The 20,755-nt window shown below is 37.9% G+C and overlaps 2 protein-coding genes across 5 annotated transcripts in view; one reads left to right on the forward strand and one right to left on the reverse strand.

Moving 5' to 3' along the window:
* The window catches only part of dnah5 (dynein, axonemal, heavy chain 5), a 172,962-nt gene extending 161,220 nt beyond the window's left edge, over positions 1 to 11,742 (forward strand). The window contains exons 85-87 of the mRNA XM_041793296.1: positions 1,480 to 1,632; positions 8,798 to 9,029; positions 10,998 to 11,742. Of these exons, the coding sequence (XP_041649230.1) occupies positions 1,480 to 1,632; positions 8,798 to 9,029; positions 10,998 to 11,149 (537 nt within the window). The 3' untranslated portion in view covers positions 11,150 to 11,742. The remainder of the gene's footprint in view (positions 1 to 1,479; positions 1,633 to 8,797; positions 9,030 to 10,997) is intronic.
* A 3,153-nt stretch (positions 11,743 to 14,895) lies between these two features.
* adcy2a (adenylate cyclase 2a) overlaps positions 14,896 to 20,755 on the reverse strand; it is a 133,637-nt gene continuing 127,777 nt past the window's right edge. For 3 of the 4 annotated variants that reach the window (XM_041793298.1, XM_041793299.1, XM_041793297.1), the window contains 2 exons: positions 17,335 to 17,459; positions 14,896 to 16,114 (listed from right to left, as the gene is read on the reverse strand). In XM_041793298.1, the coding sequence (XP_041649232.1) occupies positions 15,962 to 16,114; positions 17,335 to 17,459 (278 nt within the window). In that variant the 3' untranslated portion in view covers positions 14,896 to 15,961. The remainder of the gene's footprint in view (positions 16,115 to 17,334; positions 17,460 to 20,755) is intronic. The other variant, XM_041793300.1, reaches the window with a different exon arrangement.

Genomic DNA, 20,755 nt, shown 5'->3' on the forward strand with positions numbered 1-20,755 from the left:
AACCCCATACAGCTAAACAGACTGTACAAAGCGAGCAACACAGCTGCAAGTTTTGTAATTTGCAGGTATAACGTATTCATTTGTTATTCTAAATTCAACTTTATTCATTCACAAAGTCTGGAAGTTACATTCATGAAATAACCATGTAGCAAACTAAGAAACTGTTCATGAAATAAAGTAGATAAAATGGTCAGGGGTCTAATCCGGGATAAAATCATGCATTAGACCCATTTTAGAAGTACATGAACGGTGCCTCTTTTGAGCTTTGTTAGCTTAAGCTAACATAGCTACACTAGCTATTTAGTAAATGTTGCATCATGAACCAATGTAGCTAAGTTAACTGTAGCAATGAATAACGTACCTACATAGCTTATAAAACTGCTTTGTGAGCTTAGCTTTAGCCATGATAGCTATGTAGCTCTGTTTTCTATAGCTAAGTTAGCTTTAGCAATGTGAGCTTTAGCAAACATAGCTAAATATAACTTAGCTACGCAGATAATGTAGATACATAGCTTTCAGAACTGCTTTATGAGCTTAGCTTTAGCTCCGTTAGCTACCAGATGTTATGTATATAGCTTACATGGCTAACGGAAGTACATAAGCTACATTTGCATCAGAATGTTTTCATGTAGGACGAACTTTTTTTTTTCTGTGAAAAGACTGGTTACTCTGCTTATTAATCTGGTTTTGTGTGTCAGGTTTTAAACTTTTGCTATCCTAACTGTTACCACAGCCCTACCCTAACCATAAACAGAAGTTTAATCTAATTTTATGTCAAAAGTTTTGGCTTGTATTTCGGTTCTGGGATAAATCGTGCCTCAGATGAACATTCTGTGAGAGTGGCTATCAGAAATGAAATGCTCTGCAACCATACTGTCTGGATTCATTCACAGATTTAAATTTCTTTGACTTTGAACACATCAAAACAAAAACAGGTAATTCTCTCTGCAAAAGTTTTTACCTTTTGTTAGTTTTTAGACACTGATTTGCAGTTTTAAAATAAGAAAAGTGACCTTCCCAATAAGAACAGAATTGTTCTTTTTAAATCATCAAGGATCTCTGTTATTCCATGCTTCTGTCTTGCCTCATCATTCAGCTTGTATTTTCTTGTTTAGCCCTCTCTTACTTTAACTGCATTCATTCACCTTATCCTAAAGTTTTATTCACAACACATGAACCTGTTTTGGTGATGGATAAAAACAAATCCCATATTTGATACTAAAGTCATGTTTCTTTTTTTTTTTTTTAATATTACAGTATGAGGGTATCTGAGACTTGAATTATTTTCTGGCTGTGATTCAGATGTTATTCCTTCTTACTGAGTTGTTTATTTTCCTCTTGCCACCCAATGGCTTACTATCCATTTTCAAATTGTTTTTATTCGTTTCACACCTCGCGGTTGTCATCAATGATCCATCCAGATGACAGCTCTCTGTGTCTCATTGTAATGTTTTGTTCATGTTGTTGTTTGTTTTTCAGGCATCGTGGGCCTCCAGCACCCTGGGGTTCTGGTTCACAGAGTTGCTCGAGCGAAACCGGCAGTTCCAGTCTTGGATCTTTGAGGGGCGGCCCAACTGCTTCTGGATGACAGGCTTCTTCAACCCGCAGGGCTTCCTAACAGCCATGAGACAGGTACACAGCGTATCAGGCTACCTGAATACTTACCTACCGCTGGGGAGGAGAGCAGATGGTACACAGAGGGAGGCACGGGCACTCTGCCATACTCGCTCACTCACTCACTGACACTCACACACACACCCACATTTCCCTTTATTCCAATTTGTATTACTGTGGGGGATTTATTACTGCACAGGGATGTAATCTGAATGTTTAGCCCTGCTTGATCCTGCAATCGAGTCATGCCCTAATGGTAGAGGCTTGCTTTTCGATTTTAATAATTATCTAAATTATAAAACCCTGTAGTAATTCTAGATTCAGATAAAACCGTGAAAAGAAGTGACAATAAGATGACATGCAATGATTATAAAACAACTGCTGGGCTTTAAAATACAACTCATTCAGGCAGTCTTTAGTGGTAAAGTGCCAATTACTAACAAAAGTAAGAAACTACTGGTAGTACTTGCTGTATTACTGGTTCTACCAGTGGACTGCATCAAAATGAGGCTGGCATTTAAAGGATTGTGATTCGTCCATGATCAACCTTGTGATACGTTTCCTTAACCAAATACATACACCGCATTCCACCTTATTATGCAAATGATATTTTATGATTTTCTGAAATATTAATGCAAATGACAGAATATTTTTCAAGTTATCAGCAGTTAGAGCATGATTCAAATAGTTTTGAACAAACTTCATAATGATAACCATTTTTTTTTTAATAAAAACCTCAAAATGCACTGTTTCACATTATTAGGCAAAACAAAGTTTTAAAACATTTTGTAGGTTGTAAAGACCTGAAAATGGTTATGTGTTGAATTTGCAATATTAGGAGGTCATATTTACTTAAATCAAAGCTATTTCAATCAAAAACATCATAATAGGACATGTTAACATAGGAGCACTTCTTTGATATCACCTTCACTATTCTTTTATCCATTGAATTTGTGAGTTTTTGGAGAGTTTCTGCTTGAATTTCTTTACAAGATGTCAGAATATCCTCCCAGAGCTGCTGTTTTGATCTGAACTGCCTCCCACCCTCATAAATCTTTTGCTTGAGGATGCTCCAAAGGTTCTCAATAGGGTTGAGGTCAGGGGAGGATGAGGGACACACCATGAGTTTCCCTCCTTTTATGCCCATGGCAGCCAATGACACAGAGGTATTCTTTGCAGCACAAGATGGTGCATTGTCATGCATGAAGATAATTTTGCTACAGAAGGCACAGTTCTTCTTTTTGTACCATGGAAGAAAGTGGTCAGTCAGAAACTCTATATACTTTGCCGAGGTCATTTTCACACCTTCAGGGACCCTAAAGGGGCCTGCCAGCTCTCTCCCCATGAATCCAGCCCAGAACATGACTCTGCCACCTCCTTGCTGATGTCACAGCCTTGTTGGGACATGGTAGCCATCCACCAATCATCCATTACTCCTCCATCTGGACCATCCAGGGTTGCACGGCACTCATCAGTCAACAAGACTGTTTGAAAATGAGTCTTCATGTATTTCTGGGCCCACTGCAACCATTTCTGCTTGTGAGCACTGGATAGGGCAGTCAGATAGTAGGTTTATTCACGACCGCAAGCCTCTGGAGGATCCTACACCTTGAGGTTAGTGGGACTCTAGCACCAGCAGCTTCAAATACCTGTTTGCTGCTTTGTAATGGCATTTTAGCAGCTGCTGTCTTAATCCGATAAATTTGTCTGGCAGAAACCTTCCTCATTATGCCTTTAAATGCACAAACCTGTCTGTGTTCTGAATCAGCCACAAATTTCTTAAAAGTACGATGATCCTGCTTAATTTTTCATTAAATATATAATGTTTTCATTCCTTGTCCAAGGCATTACACTATTTGACACTTTTTGGCAGCAGAGGGATCCTTTTTCTTTCCCATATTGCTTGAAACCTGTGGCCTGCTTTATAATGTGGAACAGTGCATTTTGAGGTTTTTATTTAAAAAGAAATAACTGTTATCATTTTGAAGTTTGTTCAAATACATTATGCTCTAATGGCTGATGACTTGAAAAATATTCTGTCAATTGCATTGATATTTAGGAAAATCAGAGAAAAATATCATTTGCATAATAATGTGGAACGCAGTGTAAAAAGCCACATTTTGACAAAAACTTTAATTAATCCTTCACAAATAGCAAGAAGTAAAGGATTTAAACTGGTTAGTGATCAAAGAGTTCTCTGTGAAGACTCAATTCTACTGTGAATTGTGATGAGCTAACCCTTAGCTGCAATCTTTTACGGAAAAAGACAGGTTATGAAAGTTTGTAATGTGCTTTTGGATGACAATGAAACAGTTTACAGATATCTGCAATAATCTCTGTGCCTGTCAACAGAAAGGTTTCCCTTGCCACTGTAAATCTGCTGAATGTTGCTTAGTGCTGTGCTTATGGAAAATTTCCACTAGACTTTATTGTCTCTGTCCAAAACTGGCAGTCCTCAAGAATTCCAGCCATTTAGAACAGCTACCAGGCATTTGCTTTAGAAAGTCAAATTTAACCAATAACCTGCATTTAACAGCAATAAAACATATAAAAACAGAAACACTGCTTCAAACCGGTGCTAAAACAGACCTAAGGACACATTTTTCTTACCAAACGTGACCCAATGAGTAATGTAATGAGTAATGTAATGAGTAATGTAACTGTTACATTGTTAATACAGCCTGCCTGATACAGATTAAACATTACAAGAACTCATAAATGACTGCGGAAAGACATTCTTTTATATGTTTAAACAAACATAATGAAAATTGTGAGCTGTTCCTTACACACATGCAGTCGGTTTTACAGTATACACCTACGTTTACCTCTTTAAAGCATATTGTATCTTATTTGATACACAGTTTTGTGAGACCTCTGTCTATAATTATAATAATTAATATTATATAATAATGTCCTAGAACGCTTTAGTATATGATCTGATAAATGATAAAAATGCCCTCCAGTTGATTACCAATCGCTAGAAATGCCCAATACATCAAATATGATACAAAAAATATTTATGTGAAATTTTAAGGCAATTTTTCTTTTTTTTTTTTTTAACATGTTTTACTGAATTTTTGAACATTTAAGAGGAAAAACAGAAAACCAAAAAATGAAAAAGAAAAGCACATGACAGTAAGTACTGGAACAAGCAGGGTACAACCATGTGGGATCAGACAATACAGACAAAATAAAACAAGAGATGGTCAAAATGTCCCTATAACAAGCATGATGTACATGTACAGGAGGTTCTACATAGACATTTCTATATCACTGTGATTGGATATCAAATGTAGTTCAGTGAATCCACAATGCAGGAAAGGTAATAAAGCACAATAAAATAACATTAAAATAAGATACACATTAGAGAATCTTAAGGATTCTGAAGAACACATGAGGGGCGCCAGTTTACATCACAACATCTTTTCTTTAGTAAGTCTGTTATGCAGTCCAGAAGGTAGTCAAGAACGGGCCACCAAAGCTTGTCAAAAGACTTCTCATTCCCTTCAGCCTTGAGCTTAAATGCTCCATTGGCAAAACTTTAAGAATTTCCCCATGCCACTGATTGATAGCTGGCGGTCTAGGTTTAATCCACTGAAATAAAACAAATCTTCTTGCTAAGACAGTAAGTTTGCTCAAAAGTTTATGTTGGACATTTGTCAAACAGAGTTCCTCACTTGCTATGTTTAGAAGAAACAAACTAGAATTTACCTGTATTGTCTTACTAAAAATAAGATTTAATTCCTGTGAAACCTTTACCCAAAATTATATACCCCAGGACAGTTCCAGAAACAATGAATGTAAGAACCAACCTCTTTCTTACACTTTATGCAAAGGGGAGACATCTCAGGGTAAAAGGTATTAAAGGATTGGGGTGTACGTTGCAATCTGTGAAGGATTCTGTACTGACTTTCTGTTAGCCTGTTGCATAAAGACTTGTTCAAATGATAATAACTTATCAGCTTCAAACAGATCTCCAACAATCCTAACACCACAATCATACCAATGTAGGAAAATGTTTCCACCCAAACCAGGAGGGAAAGCCAGGTTGTGGAAGATAGGTTGTAAAACAGACGAGGACCCCTTTCTCTGAATAAATTTGACAATCCTCTCCCAGGTTTTAATTGTATTAATTAAAATTGGGCTGCTTTGTACCTCAGCTGGAAGAAGAGATGATTTATTTGTGATGAGACCAATTAAAGATAAAGAGGGGCAGTGCCAGGTGTCAATATGGGTCTCCTGCTTGGAATCAAGAAAATGTCTCAGCCAATCTGACACTATACACATGTGGAAATTAAAAAAAATTAAGTCTGGAATTGACAAACCACCTCTCTCTCTTGGCAACTGCAGTGTTTTAAGACTGAGACGTGATTTTTTTCCCAGGCCAAATAAATTTCAAAATAGCTCTATCAATGTCAGTAAATACTGATTTATTGATCCTCAGTGGGAGCATTTGCAATGGGTACAGGATTCTAGGGAGAATGTTCATTTTAAATAAACTGACTCTACCAAACCAAGAGAGAAGGAGGTCAAACCACCTGAGAAGATCACTTTTAATTGCAGAGATAATGGGAAGAAAATTCAGTTTGAACAAATTACCTAAATTGGCTGAGACTCTGACACCTAAGTATGTAAAGCCAGAATCAGACCACTTAAATGGAAAGTTCAACAAGGTACTTTTGTCCCCGAAGTCCCCCAAAGGCAAAGCTTCAGATTTGTCATAATTAATTCTATAACCAGAGAAGCTGCCAAATGCATCTATAATTTTAACAAGGGCAGGAATAGACGTTTCAGGCTAAGTCATAAAGAGGATGACATCATCAGCATATAAGGCTAGCTTATGAACAGTTCCAGCAAGGCTTACACCAGAGATATCTTTAGAGCACCTTATAGCCTCTGCACGCGGTTCGATAGCCAATGCGAATAGGAGCAGGGACAGGGGGCATCCCTGCTACGTTCCTTGTCCCATTTTAAAGGCATCAGAGGCACAACCGTTAACCAACACTCTTGCCACTGGGGCACTATAAAGCAATTTTTCTTTTTTTTTGTATTAAGGTTAAATAAACATCACAGTTCCATTTTTTTTAATTTCTGGCTTTTATTTGAGTTATCAGGCTTTCAAGGGTTAACACATAAACAACAGCAGGACTTAGCTTCACATTAGCACCATTAGCTCTAAGTTAGCCTATTAGCACACTAGCTGCTACCATAACTTATTAGCTAACAACAGTTAAATGCCATCCTCCACTGACAATACCAACGAATCCTCCAAGCAAATAACTAACCATATAGATACCACATTAAACTCTGCATTACAACTGAAAAATTGAGTCTTAGCATCAATTGTCCCATATTAGTCCTTATAAACTGATGATCTCAACTGTAACCGCGTCATAAACAGTAAATCTAACCATCATAGTACAGTCCTCCTCTGATCAATAGCTCTTCCCACACTGCTGCTGCTTATTAGCCAGGACATCACCATCACCACTCTCACTTCCTTCAAATCTCATCTCAAAAACTGGCTTATAACCAACCAAACCTGTTCTCACAGTTAAATAGACTGTCTATGGTGTACAGATACAAATGCATGTATACATGTACTGTATTTTGTATCTCGTTGATTTTTTTGTGTATGTGAATGTGAATGTTTTAATGAATGGAGATTCTCTTTACTGATTTTCTGTATTTCTACAAATAATTCATACTGGCAGTATGCATTTTAACTGAAATACTTTTACTCCAGCATTCTAACTCTTGCACTTTAACTCTAGCACTTTGTATTTTGGATTGATTGATTGTATTGTATTCATGAATTTTAGGCCTTATGAATTAATATTTGTTTAGTCTTATGAATTTAATGTTTGATTAATTTTGTGACCTGCCCAGGGACAACAGATGCAAATTAGCATTTCGGCTTACTCTGGCGCATTTACAGTATGTACCCCATACGTTTGTACATTAATGTGCACTGTCCCTTTTAAATGATAAAATAAATAAAAAATAAATAAATAATTAAAAACCATCCCAAGCATGAACACCCAACTTTGGGGAAGTGATATGGTGCTCTCGCCCTAATGATCCTTGCCTCTCTGCTAGGCCCTGGCTGCTGCATCAGTGTTTATGCCTCTCAGCTTTCTACAGTTCCCTTTGATTCAGCTTCTTTATTACCTGGTAATAAACTAGTTCAAAATCCTTCCATAGTTTTCAGTAGCTCTAAAGTCAAATGCCAAGTGTCAGATGGAGTGGTGTAAAGCGCACTGACACTGGACTGTGGAGCGGTTGAAACATGTTCTGTGGAGTGACGAATCCTGCTTCTCCGTTTGGTAGCCAGTTAGGCAAGTCAGCGTTTGGTGGATGCAGGGAGAACAACACCTGCCTGACTGCATTTTACTGACTGGTATGGGGCTGTTTTTCAGGGTGGCCTTTGTTAGTTGAATCTTTTTAACTGAATCTGCCAGTTACCCAGATCTGATGTCTGCTCATCATTTACTCTAACTCTGACAATGAGCTCAGAGAAAGACCCCAGGGTAGATGCAGTAGTGCAGGTGCTGTAGTTTCCCACAGCAAGAATACAATTTTACTTTGCTTTCTTAGTCAAAGGAAGAGGAAATAATTCAGCAGTGGATTGGTGCCTTCTTCTTGTATCATTTCAGTCTGTTTCTGTGCTTATATGTGTGACTGTCATACAGAGGAAATTCAGTGGACGCATGTTTGTTTGCACTGAATTTATGATTTGCTATAGCACTGTGTTAGATTTCAATTTTAGCTGTCGTTTTTTTTTCTGCCTAAGGTGTTGCACTGCCCCTCAGCTTGTCTGGCCTTGCCATCTCTTATCCTTCTCTCTTGACCAGTATGATCTTTATCTATTATTTTTTCTACTTTAAAATAAGGAAAAGATGAGCAAAAGGATTCTACATTCACATTTTATTTATTTTGCACTCTGATTTCTTTACCCTTTTTGAAGCATACCAGTTTTATTTTCTCCACCTTCACTACACTACATCCACAGAGTGCACTTCTCTGCCCTGCACAGTGCTTTTTATTGTACCTCTATTACAGCCCAGTTATCACTATTGATTTTTTTTTAAGGGAAACTCTGCAAAATGTCAGCTCCTGTGTACTGCTAGGTCACGCTGCCCACTTCACTGCCATAACCTGTTGATTTTTATTGCTTTTTCAGGAGATCACTCGGGCAAACAAAGGCTGGGCTCTGGACCGCATGGTGCTTTGCAACGATGTGACACGGTGGATGAAGGATGACATCACCCAGCCTCCTGCTGAAGGAGTGTATGTGTACGGCCTCTACCTGGAGGGGGCTGGCTGGGACCGCAGAGGCTGCAAACTTGTTGACTCAAAGCCCAAAGTCCTCTTTGAGATGATGCCTGTTATCAGGATGTATGCTGAAAATAATGGTGAGATTTCTTATTTGAGATTAAATATTTTTTTGGTAGAATGTTAACACTGTGAGTCTGAGATGTCCTCATTTAAACTGTAATCTGCCAATTCAGAGTATTCATTCTTGTTTGCTCCCATCAGAATCAATCTGTTAAATCTTTGTCTGTCTCAGTCTGTCCGTCCTCAACATTTAACACCCACGCAGTCTCTCTCAATGTATGGATGTAACATTTAAATGTCAAGCAGGCTAAGTGCTCTTTATTTTGTCTGGGAATAGATCACCAGCAGTATATGGTGCTGTGTTTGTTCTGAAAAAGCTCAAACTACATTCAGACAGGAAGCAGAGAGATGGACTCTAGTGGATGCCTGTAAGCAAGACTGCCCAGGAAATGAATTACTGATTCAATGATAGCTATAATGCAGTTTGTTTACATCAGGTACCCTCCCAGCCTCTCCCACAGAGATAGCTCGCTGCTTGGGAAATATGTGTGTCTTTTACATGTGTGTAGCTACATGTGAAAGTCTGTGAAACCTCTCCATCCAACGGTGACTCCTTTCAAATGGATGAGTGTTCTTCCTGCGTGTATCATCTCTCAGAGTAACTCGTCAGTCAGGCTGTTGCTTGTGAAAAGGATTGTTTTTTTCCCACTGATGTGGGGCTTTTGAAAAACACTCCACTTGAGCATGTTATCACTGACAGGCTACCACCTAACTACACCGCCTTCACAGTGAGGCAGTGCTGTGGAAATGACGGAAAATAAACTTATGTTCTGCTAATCCGAGGAAGTGATTGCTCTGATTCAAGTACACTTCAGAAAAGCTTTTTTTTAGCCCAGCTGGATTTTCCCTGGTTTTATGAAACTATCGACTTGGTATATACAGGTGAATAATTATGATTTTAATCAGGAGATAATTAAGGCAGCTGTTTTTCACCCTTTCTTTTCATTTTCATCAAACTGTTGGAGCTGCTGTTGCGCCTGCCTTGGTTCATAGAAATTGCATCCTTTGGCTCTAACATGACCACCTGTACACAACCTACATCAGATTATTTGAACCTAAAAATGCATTCAAAAAATGAGGAGACGAACTCCAAAAAAGGTCCACGATTTGGGACAATCCTGCAGTCTGATGCAATCCAGTACAACAGCTCTGCCATAAAATCTTCTATTATAAATCAATCAATCCATTTCTACAGTGGCAATTAACAACCTAAATGATCTCAAGACACTTTAAAAGAGGGCAGGTCTAGACCATACTTTTAGATGTATTATTTTTATTATTATTATAAAGACCTAATATTTTCCGTGAGCTCACACTAGCAGTATTTAGCCTTGTTACAGTGGTGAGGAAAACCTCCCCTTTAACAGGCAGGAACCTTGAACCGAACCAGACCCATCTGCCAAAGCTAGCTGGGGTTTGACGGGGGTAGAGGTGTGGGAGAAGCAGGAAGAGAGGGACAAGAGAAACAACAAAACAGCAAATGAGAGACAAATTTATGGCTACCATAACCACTGATGTATCTTCCATTTTGTAGGATATAGCTGAAAACATCAATAATGATGTAATATGTAATATGTGAAGAATTATCAATAACAATCATGATTGGTAGAAAACAGTGCAATGTAATGTTAGCATCAGCAGCTAGGATGACAATGAAACGAGATAACTATTAATGATAATTATATCAGTCAGAGAATGCAATTTATGACTTATGGTATAAATTAGTTGAACACCTGATTAAAAATGTAGTGTTATTTAAACTGATGATGAATTCCTTTAAAAACAACTGCTGATGTTTTTTTTTTGTCCTACAGCTGTAGCAGGAATAAGGTGGATATTTTATAAATATTTCAGTCCCTTCAATGGTAATACTTCCTTCTGTTGGAAAACCAGATGAATTTAACCTCCCATCACGCAACCGTGAAGTTTTAATTCATGTCTCTCTCAGCTGTGTCTGTGACACTTGTTGCTACCTTATGTTTTAGGTGTGAAGGATTCCCGCCTCTACTCCTGTCCCATCTACAAGAAGCCGGTGAGGACGGACATGAATTACATCGCAGCTGTAGACCTGAAGACGTCACTTTCTCCAGAACACTGGATCCTTCGAGGCGTGGCTCTCCTGTGTGACGTCAAGTGATTGCGTCAAGTTCGGGGGGTTAGCCATTATTAAATTGCTTTCAGCCACTTGCTAATGTCCTAAAGCAAACAGGACAGGCTGCTGTCACTGAGCCTACAGCAGATTGTTGGTGAGAGTGTAGTAGGGTCATGGACAATGGGACAAAGCTTCTGTAAACAACACTGCTGTTTGCCTCTGGTACAAAATTTGATGAGATCATGTAGAAGGACAAAGCAGATTAACAGACGCGCCAACAGTCCAATCCAGATTAGAGCCAGGAAGTCATTTGTCATTGTTGTGACAGGTAAAATGGTAGAAAGAGGATTTACTAAATTTAACTATGTTTTATTTTTACATGGGATTGAAGGAAACATTTATAGCTGTAGGTCTGCCTTACATTTCTGATGCCTCTTTTGCTGCATTGGACTCTTTTTGAGTTGGATGACAAGAAATTCCTTTTTTTTTTTTTTTCAAAGTTTTGCTTTGAGCTCATTTCTATTTTACTGCTACGTCAAGTGTGCACTACATATAAGGAGAAATTACCCTCTCAGACCACTTTTTTTTTTTTTTTTCAGAAAAGACATATGAAGTTATTTAGTATTACTGTTGCTCAGTTAGGGTCCAAATCTCAACATTTGACCACAAAGTATTAAAAGATTATATTTTTGTTAGAAATATGCATAGCTTCTGTCCTCTACAGGTGGAAAGACAATCATTGCAATTGAATTTTTGTATTTGATGACCTGGTGGGAGGTGATATACTGTATCTGCTGCCAGATTTAATCAGTGCAGAACTAACAAATTTGACCACTTTTTACCATGACCATTACCTTTAATAATAGCAGCAGATACTGGAAATTGCAAATTATGGCAGGCTCTGCCAATCAGAGTTGTTGCTGTGATACTTTAGGATTGTAGGCTGTGTAGTACTTTTACCCAAGACTGAGAATAAACCATGTTTCTTTAAAATGAAGTTGACAGCATACAAGATTATGTCTTCATCTTCAGAGCCATACAGCAACGATGGGCAACATAAGTTACAGAGAGGGTCACATGGATTTTAGTCTAACTACCAGAGATACTTTTCATTAGACAAACAAACATATTTTGTGAACTCTATAGAAACACTTAATTTAGTGACCTAAACAAAGAATTACAACATAAGCAACGTTTTAAAGTAGTGTTTCCTAACCTTTTTTCCTCAGCCCCCCCATGACCCACTTGGAAAAGTACACATTTATTTCAACTGGGTTCACTGTCAAAATCCCAATGTAATATGCCTACATGCACTCATTCTTGACAAAATAACTATCCATTATTACAAAGATGTATTCACTCTTGAAAATAAATAATAATAAATAGGATCTTTTAATTTTCAAGAGAAAATACTTTAAACTAGTTGTCAGGTTTAAAAGTTAAAAACTTATGAGAGAAAAAACTTCAAATTGTTTTACTTGTAATGTCTTAAATGTACATGAACCCATACTGCTAGTGTGAGCCCATGGGCTCAAGAATTTGCCTAGGTTTTTTTTTTCTACAATTATAGGTCACTTGTGTTTTTGCCACTCCCCAGGACAAAGAAAATGTTTCATAGTTTAACATTTAGAGCAGGGAGGAATATCGTAAAAAAAGACACAGCAGAGCGCACAGCAGAGCGCAACTGCAGCATCACCTCTGCTCTCTCAGTGAGTCTTGTCCTGTCCACACCTCTGACTAGTTTCTTGCACAAGGGTTTTAACAAATTTCAAATCCAGAGGTTTTTGCCTTGTAGAACCAAACTTCTTCCCCTGAGTGGGATTAAAATAGCTGCTCTCAGGATAACAAATACTTCCTCTGCATAATTGTCCTCAACCACAAACGTGGACATCGTATCTTGCTTTGGTGAGCAACTCAGTTCAATCTCCAGCCTGATTTAATCCCACATTATAATAAATCTGTAATGCCAAACTAATATCAACTAATTCTATTTACATATGATTAATTTTATGTCATAAAGAAGTGAAATTATGGTCTTGATCACTTAAGTTTAAACAGGACGTAGTTTATAAATCCTGTGGTGTATTTAACTCCAGCTCTCATTAAATGGTAGAAATTCCTCTCATAACGGTTAAAATGGCTTAATAACTGAACATTCATTCCTAGTCTGGGCACAGGCTGTCCTATAGCATGAGAGGTTGCATGTTTGATCTTAGCGCAGTGCCAAAATATGCACGGAGATGCCCCAATTCATCACGCGTCAGGAGGATGTCAAAGGGATTTAGATAGAGTGGACATGGAGAGGAAGGACTCTAGGGGCTCAGACATGTGCTTATAAGTCAAGTTTTCACTCAGCAGGTGAGGGTTTGCATCTATATAAGCTGTGATACACAACGCGGTGACTCTCACAGGGTCCTCGTCTCTGTCTTTCTCTCTTTCGCTGCTTTCTCTCACTGGTCTCCTCTCTGGACTCTGTGCACTGATCCCAGATCAGGTGAAATAATCTCAGGGTCATATCAGATATTGTGGACGACATGTTGCTGTTTGAAATCCATAAACAGTCCAGTGAATGTGTATTTATAATGAATATTTCAGTATTGTAAATTCATCATCAGTGGGTCTTAAAAACGTTAAAGTCTGTAAAAATTGTCATATGTTACAAGGACAGTATACTTTTGCCTGACCTGTTTAGATTAACTGCAGGTAAATTCTCTTTCTAATGTACCTGATTAACCTTTTTGTGTGCAAATATGCAGCACTCATTAAATAGTACATGCATCTAATATTGGATCATTTCTCTTTATAAACATTACAGCAGCCTATTTATCAGTCTTTGGTTGTATAGATGTTGCTAAAAAATTGCCCAGCCCACAGGACATTTCATTGAAGCAAATTTGGCCCTGACCCAAAATGAGCTTGACATCCCTTTTTTGCAGCAGTTCAGTATGATTCAATGAAAAAAATACTGATAATAGAGCCTATTGTATTTTTCTCTTAATAACATAATAAAAACTCATGTAATACAGCTGATTTGATGCAGAAATACAAATTAACTGCATTAACTTCTTAATGGGACCTTTTGCCAGATACAATTACTAAGATACTGTCCCTGAAAAAAATATGTACAAGTAATTTGGACAATGTCAGAGCAGACAAGGTCTTGCACCCTTTCTGAGATCTTTGGCACCCCCCATAGGGTTGCCTGGACTCAGGTTGGTAACCACTGTTTTAAAGTAATGAAAATATTTATGGGTTAATAAACTAAGCTTATTTTTTTACTCACATTTGCTTTTTTTTTAAAGAATAAAAACAAAGTTTCACAGAAACAATAAGACATCTACATTTAAGAATTTCTTGCAAAGCAGAACACATTTATCTGTAATCAAAGATTATAATTTTTCTGCTGTTCATGTACATAAATACATTTGGCTTTTTGTACAAGGTGTTGGAAACTCAGTTTGACTTTCTTAATGGAAGATTTTGTCATGGTTTGGATGCCGTTATAAACCAGTTTCCCCATTAAAATTGCCTAGGTTCAAAAAACAATTTTTCACAGGTTATGGTGGGCAGAAAAAGAGAGTTCAATTAAAATGGGAGTGTTTTTAATTGCAGCATCATAGAGACCACTTTGTGCAGATTGAGAGCTTCAATCCATTGTGCAGCGATAACCTCACTGCCCCTCAATCTATTGTCAAACTTAAGACCCTTACAGCACAGCCTAATTATATTCATTTAGCGTGAGCTTTAAAATGAAGAACCTTGCAGAAAAAAACAGTAAGACTCCTAAAAAGTGAAATACATAGAAATTTTAATGAAGTTTTTACAAAAACAATGGCATCAAAACATCAAAACACTTTTTTGGTAGTATTTTCTTTTGTTACAAAACCACCATACCATGAGCACTCTAAAGCTACCCTGTACACAGATCAGGCTCTGGGTTCCCAATAAAAATCTTCACCCTCTATCATCTTCATCACTTTCTGATGCAGTAGTTACAGTCCAAACTTGACTTTTACATCCTAATGGCTCAGATATGATCCACTCTGCAGAATCAGACATATGCCATGAAGACAAGATGATAAAAGTGCAAAGATAGTCGAGGGGAAATCGGCCCTGTATGAATATCACAATATATTCATAGATAATGTTTTTTATGCTTTTCTGCCTGTAAATTACATCCAAAACTTGGTGCTTCTAACAAGGTCGATGGAGTTATGTACACAAATGTGTTGCTCCTTGTCCACCGGCCATTTCATTAAACAAGAACCGCCTTTGTCTTTTCAACAATGGTTGTAGCAGATGTCATGTTTCATCTGCTATATTCTGTAACATTCAAACTTACTCTTATGTTGACAGCTGCATGTTGGGTTTTTGTATTTCCAATGTTTACTCTGAGATTTTTGTCTTCTGGATGTTTAAAAAAATTTGCCACTTTGTTTTATTTTACATCCAAAATGATCTGTTTCCTGTGAAGTAATCACTCTGTTGTTGTTACTGGCTAAAGGAGACTTCAAAGATCAAGTTAGCATCACAAGCCTCTAAGAACAGGATCTAGAACAATTCAGATTCCTCTCTCTGACTCAGTTTGTATCAGTGTGGCTTTTCTGGATCCAACATTCACATCACAATATATTTCAGGGGTTATTGCCTACTTGCTGTACATGCTACACTTACAGAAACATAAGTGACTAAATGTATTCTACAGCTGTGGCATTAATAACTTGCAATGTAACATTAAAACCAGACCTGAATTCTTCAATCCTCACATTTTGTCTCTGTAAAAATAACACAGAGGAGATCAAATCTCCTCCATGTGACAGTAGTTTCTGCATATATTCAGCATATTCTGAGTCCGTCTTACGGCATTACATTTCCCTGGGACAGTGAGCGGCTCATCTCTGTGTGCACAAAGTACGTCTTGAGCTCTCCTTTGCCCTTGACGTTGATGATGCCTCTACAAGAGCACATGTATCCCAGGGTCAGGAGGATGCGACTCGTTTCCTCCGTCACCTGCAGGGAGAAATCAGATGCTTTTACTCATTTTATATGACTCAGTAACATTCCTGCTGGCAAAATCACTCAGCTCTACAAAGAGAAAACATCTCCAGGAGCTGAGAAGAATCTGCCGACCATTAACTTTTATGTAACACACTCTTGTTTTCTTGGCCTGCTGTTTTGAATTACCAATCTTCTGCTGTGTTTCAGCAGCAATAATCTGAATTTGACTTGCAGAAATGGTGTTTTCAAAACCCGAGCCTTACACAGCAGATCTTAAAAGTTGTTTTCAAGTAGAGCTGTGATCACCTACAATTTCTTTTTTATTTCCCAACACTGTTATGGATTGTAAACAAGGCTCATCCATAAAATAAAACTGCTCAGAGGCATTCAGAGAAAGAGGTAGAGCTGCAGGTGAATTTAAAAACAACACTGAATGAAAATGTCCTCAAAATCAGGCAGAAAAATTCACACAAGATGAGAAACATCTGCATGCAACCTTGGAAAAATCTTGCAAATCTTAAATATATCAAACCAATCTCAGGATGCCATTGGAAGCAGATGTCTCTATCAAACATGTCTGGGCTGTGAGGTGTAATCCATCCCTCTGAAGACTGAATGATTCCCTCAGACACTCGCCATGCAGGTGAAAACCCATTATTTCTTATCAGAGCTCAGGCAGGGAGGGAATGATTGGAAGATTTCACATGATGCTGAGTTAATGTAATGTCTCTGCTGCCAAAAACAGCACAAGCAGAGAGAAGAAGAGATTCATCTTAGCTGACATTTAAGACATCTACATATGAAAATAGAAAAATGAGGCTGCTTTTAACAGACTGCCAGCTTCAAAGAGCCTGATGTTTGAAGGGTACACATAAAGAGACTTCTTAAATGCATCAAACAATAAGACAGTGGTTATTTTGGTATGATCATCCATCCCTTTTTTTAAATAAATCCCATGAAAACAAAGAAAGCTCACACATATTGTTGGTTAATACTTTCCTGCCCTGTCTGTGGCATTCATTCTCTCTGAAGTCAATAATCAGTCAAAAATAATTTATAAGGAAATGTAGCTTAAAAGTGAATCCTTAAAAACTACAGTTTCCATCTTTAGGAATTACACAGACCTTATTCAAACAGGGACTTAGTGATTTGTAGCCACTGGTAAAATATGTATGAGAGGTTTGATTATTAGAAATGCATTAGGAGTGTAACTGGATGCATCTTTCCCTCACCTGTATTTTCCCCAGGACTCCAGTGCTGTCCATCCTGCTTGCTACATTCACTGTGTTACCCCAAATATCATACTGAGGTTTCTGGGCTCCAATGACTCCGGCTATCACTGGACCATGGTTAATACCTGACAAAGTACAACAAAACATCAGTGACATTTCAGATGGATTGAACCAGATTTGCTTGGTTAGCCTCTTTACTCCCGTGTTTTTATCTTTGTGAGTATTTAGAGCACACAAGACATAGTTGCCACTTCTACTACTTGTTATGTTTTTCAAAACGGTGGGATGCAGTTAATTGATTAAACATTGTTTTGGAACTCCCTATAACATCTGTTTACATATTTTTGACATAAGGTTGACATAATTATTAGAAATTGGTGAGTTTATCCATGTTTCAATCCTCTTCTGTTTTCAGGTATTAAGAATCAGCTGCTCATGCAGGAGTTGGTAATTAGGAGAAATCTCAGACAGTTTTAGAGGGATTTCTGATGTCTGGATGACATTAAAGATTTTAAAGCTGAAAGGTGATTATTAGCTATTTTTTCATTATAGTTAATAAAATAAGATATAGGGAAAATAATTATCTGTTAACAGTGCTTATCTTAAGTTCAAAGTGCTTTACATATTAACAATGAGCCAGAAATCAGACAGAACCAGTGTAGTCTTTAATATTAGACAAAGATAACCCAAGTACAAAATGCAGTTTTTAAAAGGTGAGTTCATTTTTAAGGGAAAAATGCCATCCAAACCTACCTGGCCCTATGTGAACAAGTTATTGTCCCCCTTGTTAAATCATGAACTAACTGTTAATAACTGCATTTTTTTAAAGCTATGTTCAATTTTACTAGCCCCACCCAGGCCTGATAACTGCCAGAAATCACTTGAATTTTGAATCAATAAATCACTTAAAAAGAACCTGTCTGACAAAGTGAAGCAGGCTAAGAGATCAAAGATGATAAACAAAGTCATTGACGTCTATCAGATTACAAATGGTTACAAGTTCATTTCTAGGGGGCTTTGGACTCCAGCAAACCAAAATGAGAGCCATTATCCACAAATTGAGAAAACTTAGAACACTGGTGAACATTCCCTGGAGGGGCAAGCCTACCAAAATTACTCAAGAGGGCATTGACGACTCATTCAGGAGGTCCCAAAAGAACCCAGGACAACTTCAAAAGACCTGCAGGCCTCATCTGACACAGTTAAGGTCAGTGTTCATGATTCAACAATAAGAAAGACACTGGCCAAACCGCTGCTGACCAAAAAGAACACAAAGGCTCCTCTCACATTTGCCAAAAAGCATCTTCATGATCCTCAAGACTTTTGGGAAAAAGTGTGTGGACTTTAGGAAGGTTTTTGCCCCTTTACATGTAGCGTAAAACTAACACAGCATTTTGTAAAAAAAGATCATTAAACATACTGATAGTCTAACGTGGTGGTGGCAATGTGATGATCTGGGACTGCTTTGCTGCTTCTATTCTGGATGACTTGCCATAATTGATGAAACAATTAATTCTGCTCTCTACCAGAAAATCCTGAAGGAGAATGTCCATCTGCTCAAGCTAACTTGGGTTATGCTGCAGGACAATGATCCAAGACAGCCTAGCAAGTCCACCTCTGGATGGCTTAAAAAGATTAAAGTTTTGGAGTGGTCTTAGCAAAGTCTGGACTTAAACTGTATTGAGAAGCTGTGGCATGACCTTAAATTCTTGCTTTAAATCCCTAGAGTGTGGCTGAATTAAAACATTTTTGCCAAGAGTGGGCCAACCAGTCATAAGGTTTAGGGGGCAGTTACTTTTTCCCATGTGGTCAGGTGAGTTGGATGGCTTTTTTTCCCCTTAATAAACAAAAACGATCAGTTAAAAACTGCATTTTGTATTAATTCTGGTTATTTTTGTCTAATATTAAAATTTCTTTGATGATCTGAAACATCAAAGTGTGACATATATGCAAAATAAGAAAAAATACAGATAAAAATAATAGGGATAAAACAAGAGGACACAAAAACAGTTTAAAAAAGGGGAAATTAAATATTGTTCATTAAATCGTAGCTTAGTTATGGAGTAAGGTTCAGACTGTCAAGCAGCTAAAAGCTGCTCCGCCCTGATGTTCATAAAAACCTTAATGATTTCATTTTTCTTACAGATGTTTAGACATATTATTCACTGCATTAAACAATAAGAACACCCCAGACCCGAGTTTCCGTTAGCCGGTAATTGCCGGTCATTGGCTGGTAAAAAGGGCGGAAGTCCGGCAGATAAAAATATAACCGGTCAAAATGTCCGGCAGAAAACATGCAAATGACCAGATAAGTAAATACTGAATACTTGCACATTATATTTTGTGTAACCTAGAAGATATGTTGCGAGAATGCATTAATATAAACTAAAAGTTGCCTAATCTTACTACATCTACTGTCCTGCGGTGCTGGGATTGTTTATCTCCTCAGATGGCAAGCACATGACTAATTATGTATGCACAATGACGTCAAAGCGAATCTATCTCTCTACTGTGCCTGCTCATTACTGCTGGAGACTCTGCAACAGTCTATGCTCTGCAGGAAAAGTTTGACCAGAGCTTTCGCATAAAGCACAATTTTAATCTAAGTGAGGTTTTCCTGGTTAACCAAAGGCTTAATATCATCAGCGGTATGGAGGGATTTTGAGTATGTCATCGCTGTGAGTAATGAAGAGGCTGAGTCAAAGGGAACGGTACAGCTGAGCATCTGGAACACCGATGCAGCAGCAGAGAGAGGCCTACACTGGCTAATTAGCAGAAGTAGTCTTGGATAAGCTGTTAATTAGAGGAGGTTTTGACCGACTATCTGCTTTGCAGCTTTTATCTTTTCGGGACTAGTCCAAATAAACCAGGATGGTTGGATTTACTGGTTTATTGGAGGTTACAGTGATATCATCATGGGGACTGGTATTAGCAACTGATGGTAAGACTCATTTTTCATTTGAAATATAGAGTTCTAACGCAGTGTCCAGTTAAGAAAGCACTTTTGTTATGTGTTTGGATGCTTCGTTGTTATCGGTGGAGGATTGTATTTTGCTGATGTAAGCTACAAAGAACTTAGCGGCCAATGAGCTAACAGGCTAACGGTGCTAATGTGACGCTAACTGTTTATGAGTTTAACGTGGGCGTATATTGTGTATCTGACTGCGTGTGTAAGGAAAAGCGCGCAGCCTTCATTTTGATACTTTAAACCACTTACACAAAGAAAAATGAGAGAAAGTCTGTGTGCAGTCGTTTCTAGTGTCTAATCACATGTCTACCAGTTTTTAATAATGGGGTAATAATTAGTCAGGTTTACTGTTGGATTGGTTTCTACTGTCTCGGTTTTGGGTCAGCTCTGGAAATAAAAACGTGTCCTCTCTCCCATTTAGCACAGACGTGTGTATCAATGTATCACACAATA

The sequence above is a fragment of the Cheilinus undulatus genome, linkage group 8, assembly GCF_018320785.1.
Source record: "Cheilinus undulatus linkage group 8, ASM1832078v1, whole genome shotgun sequence".
NCBI lineage: Eukaryota > Metazoa > Chordata > Actinopteri > Labriformes > Labridae > Cheilinus > Cheilinus undulatus.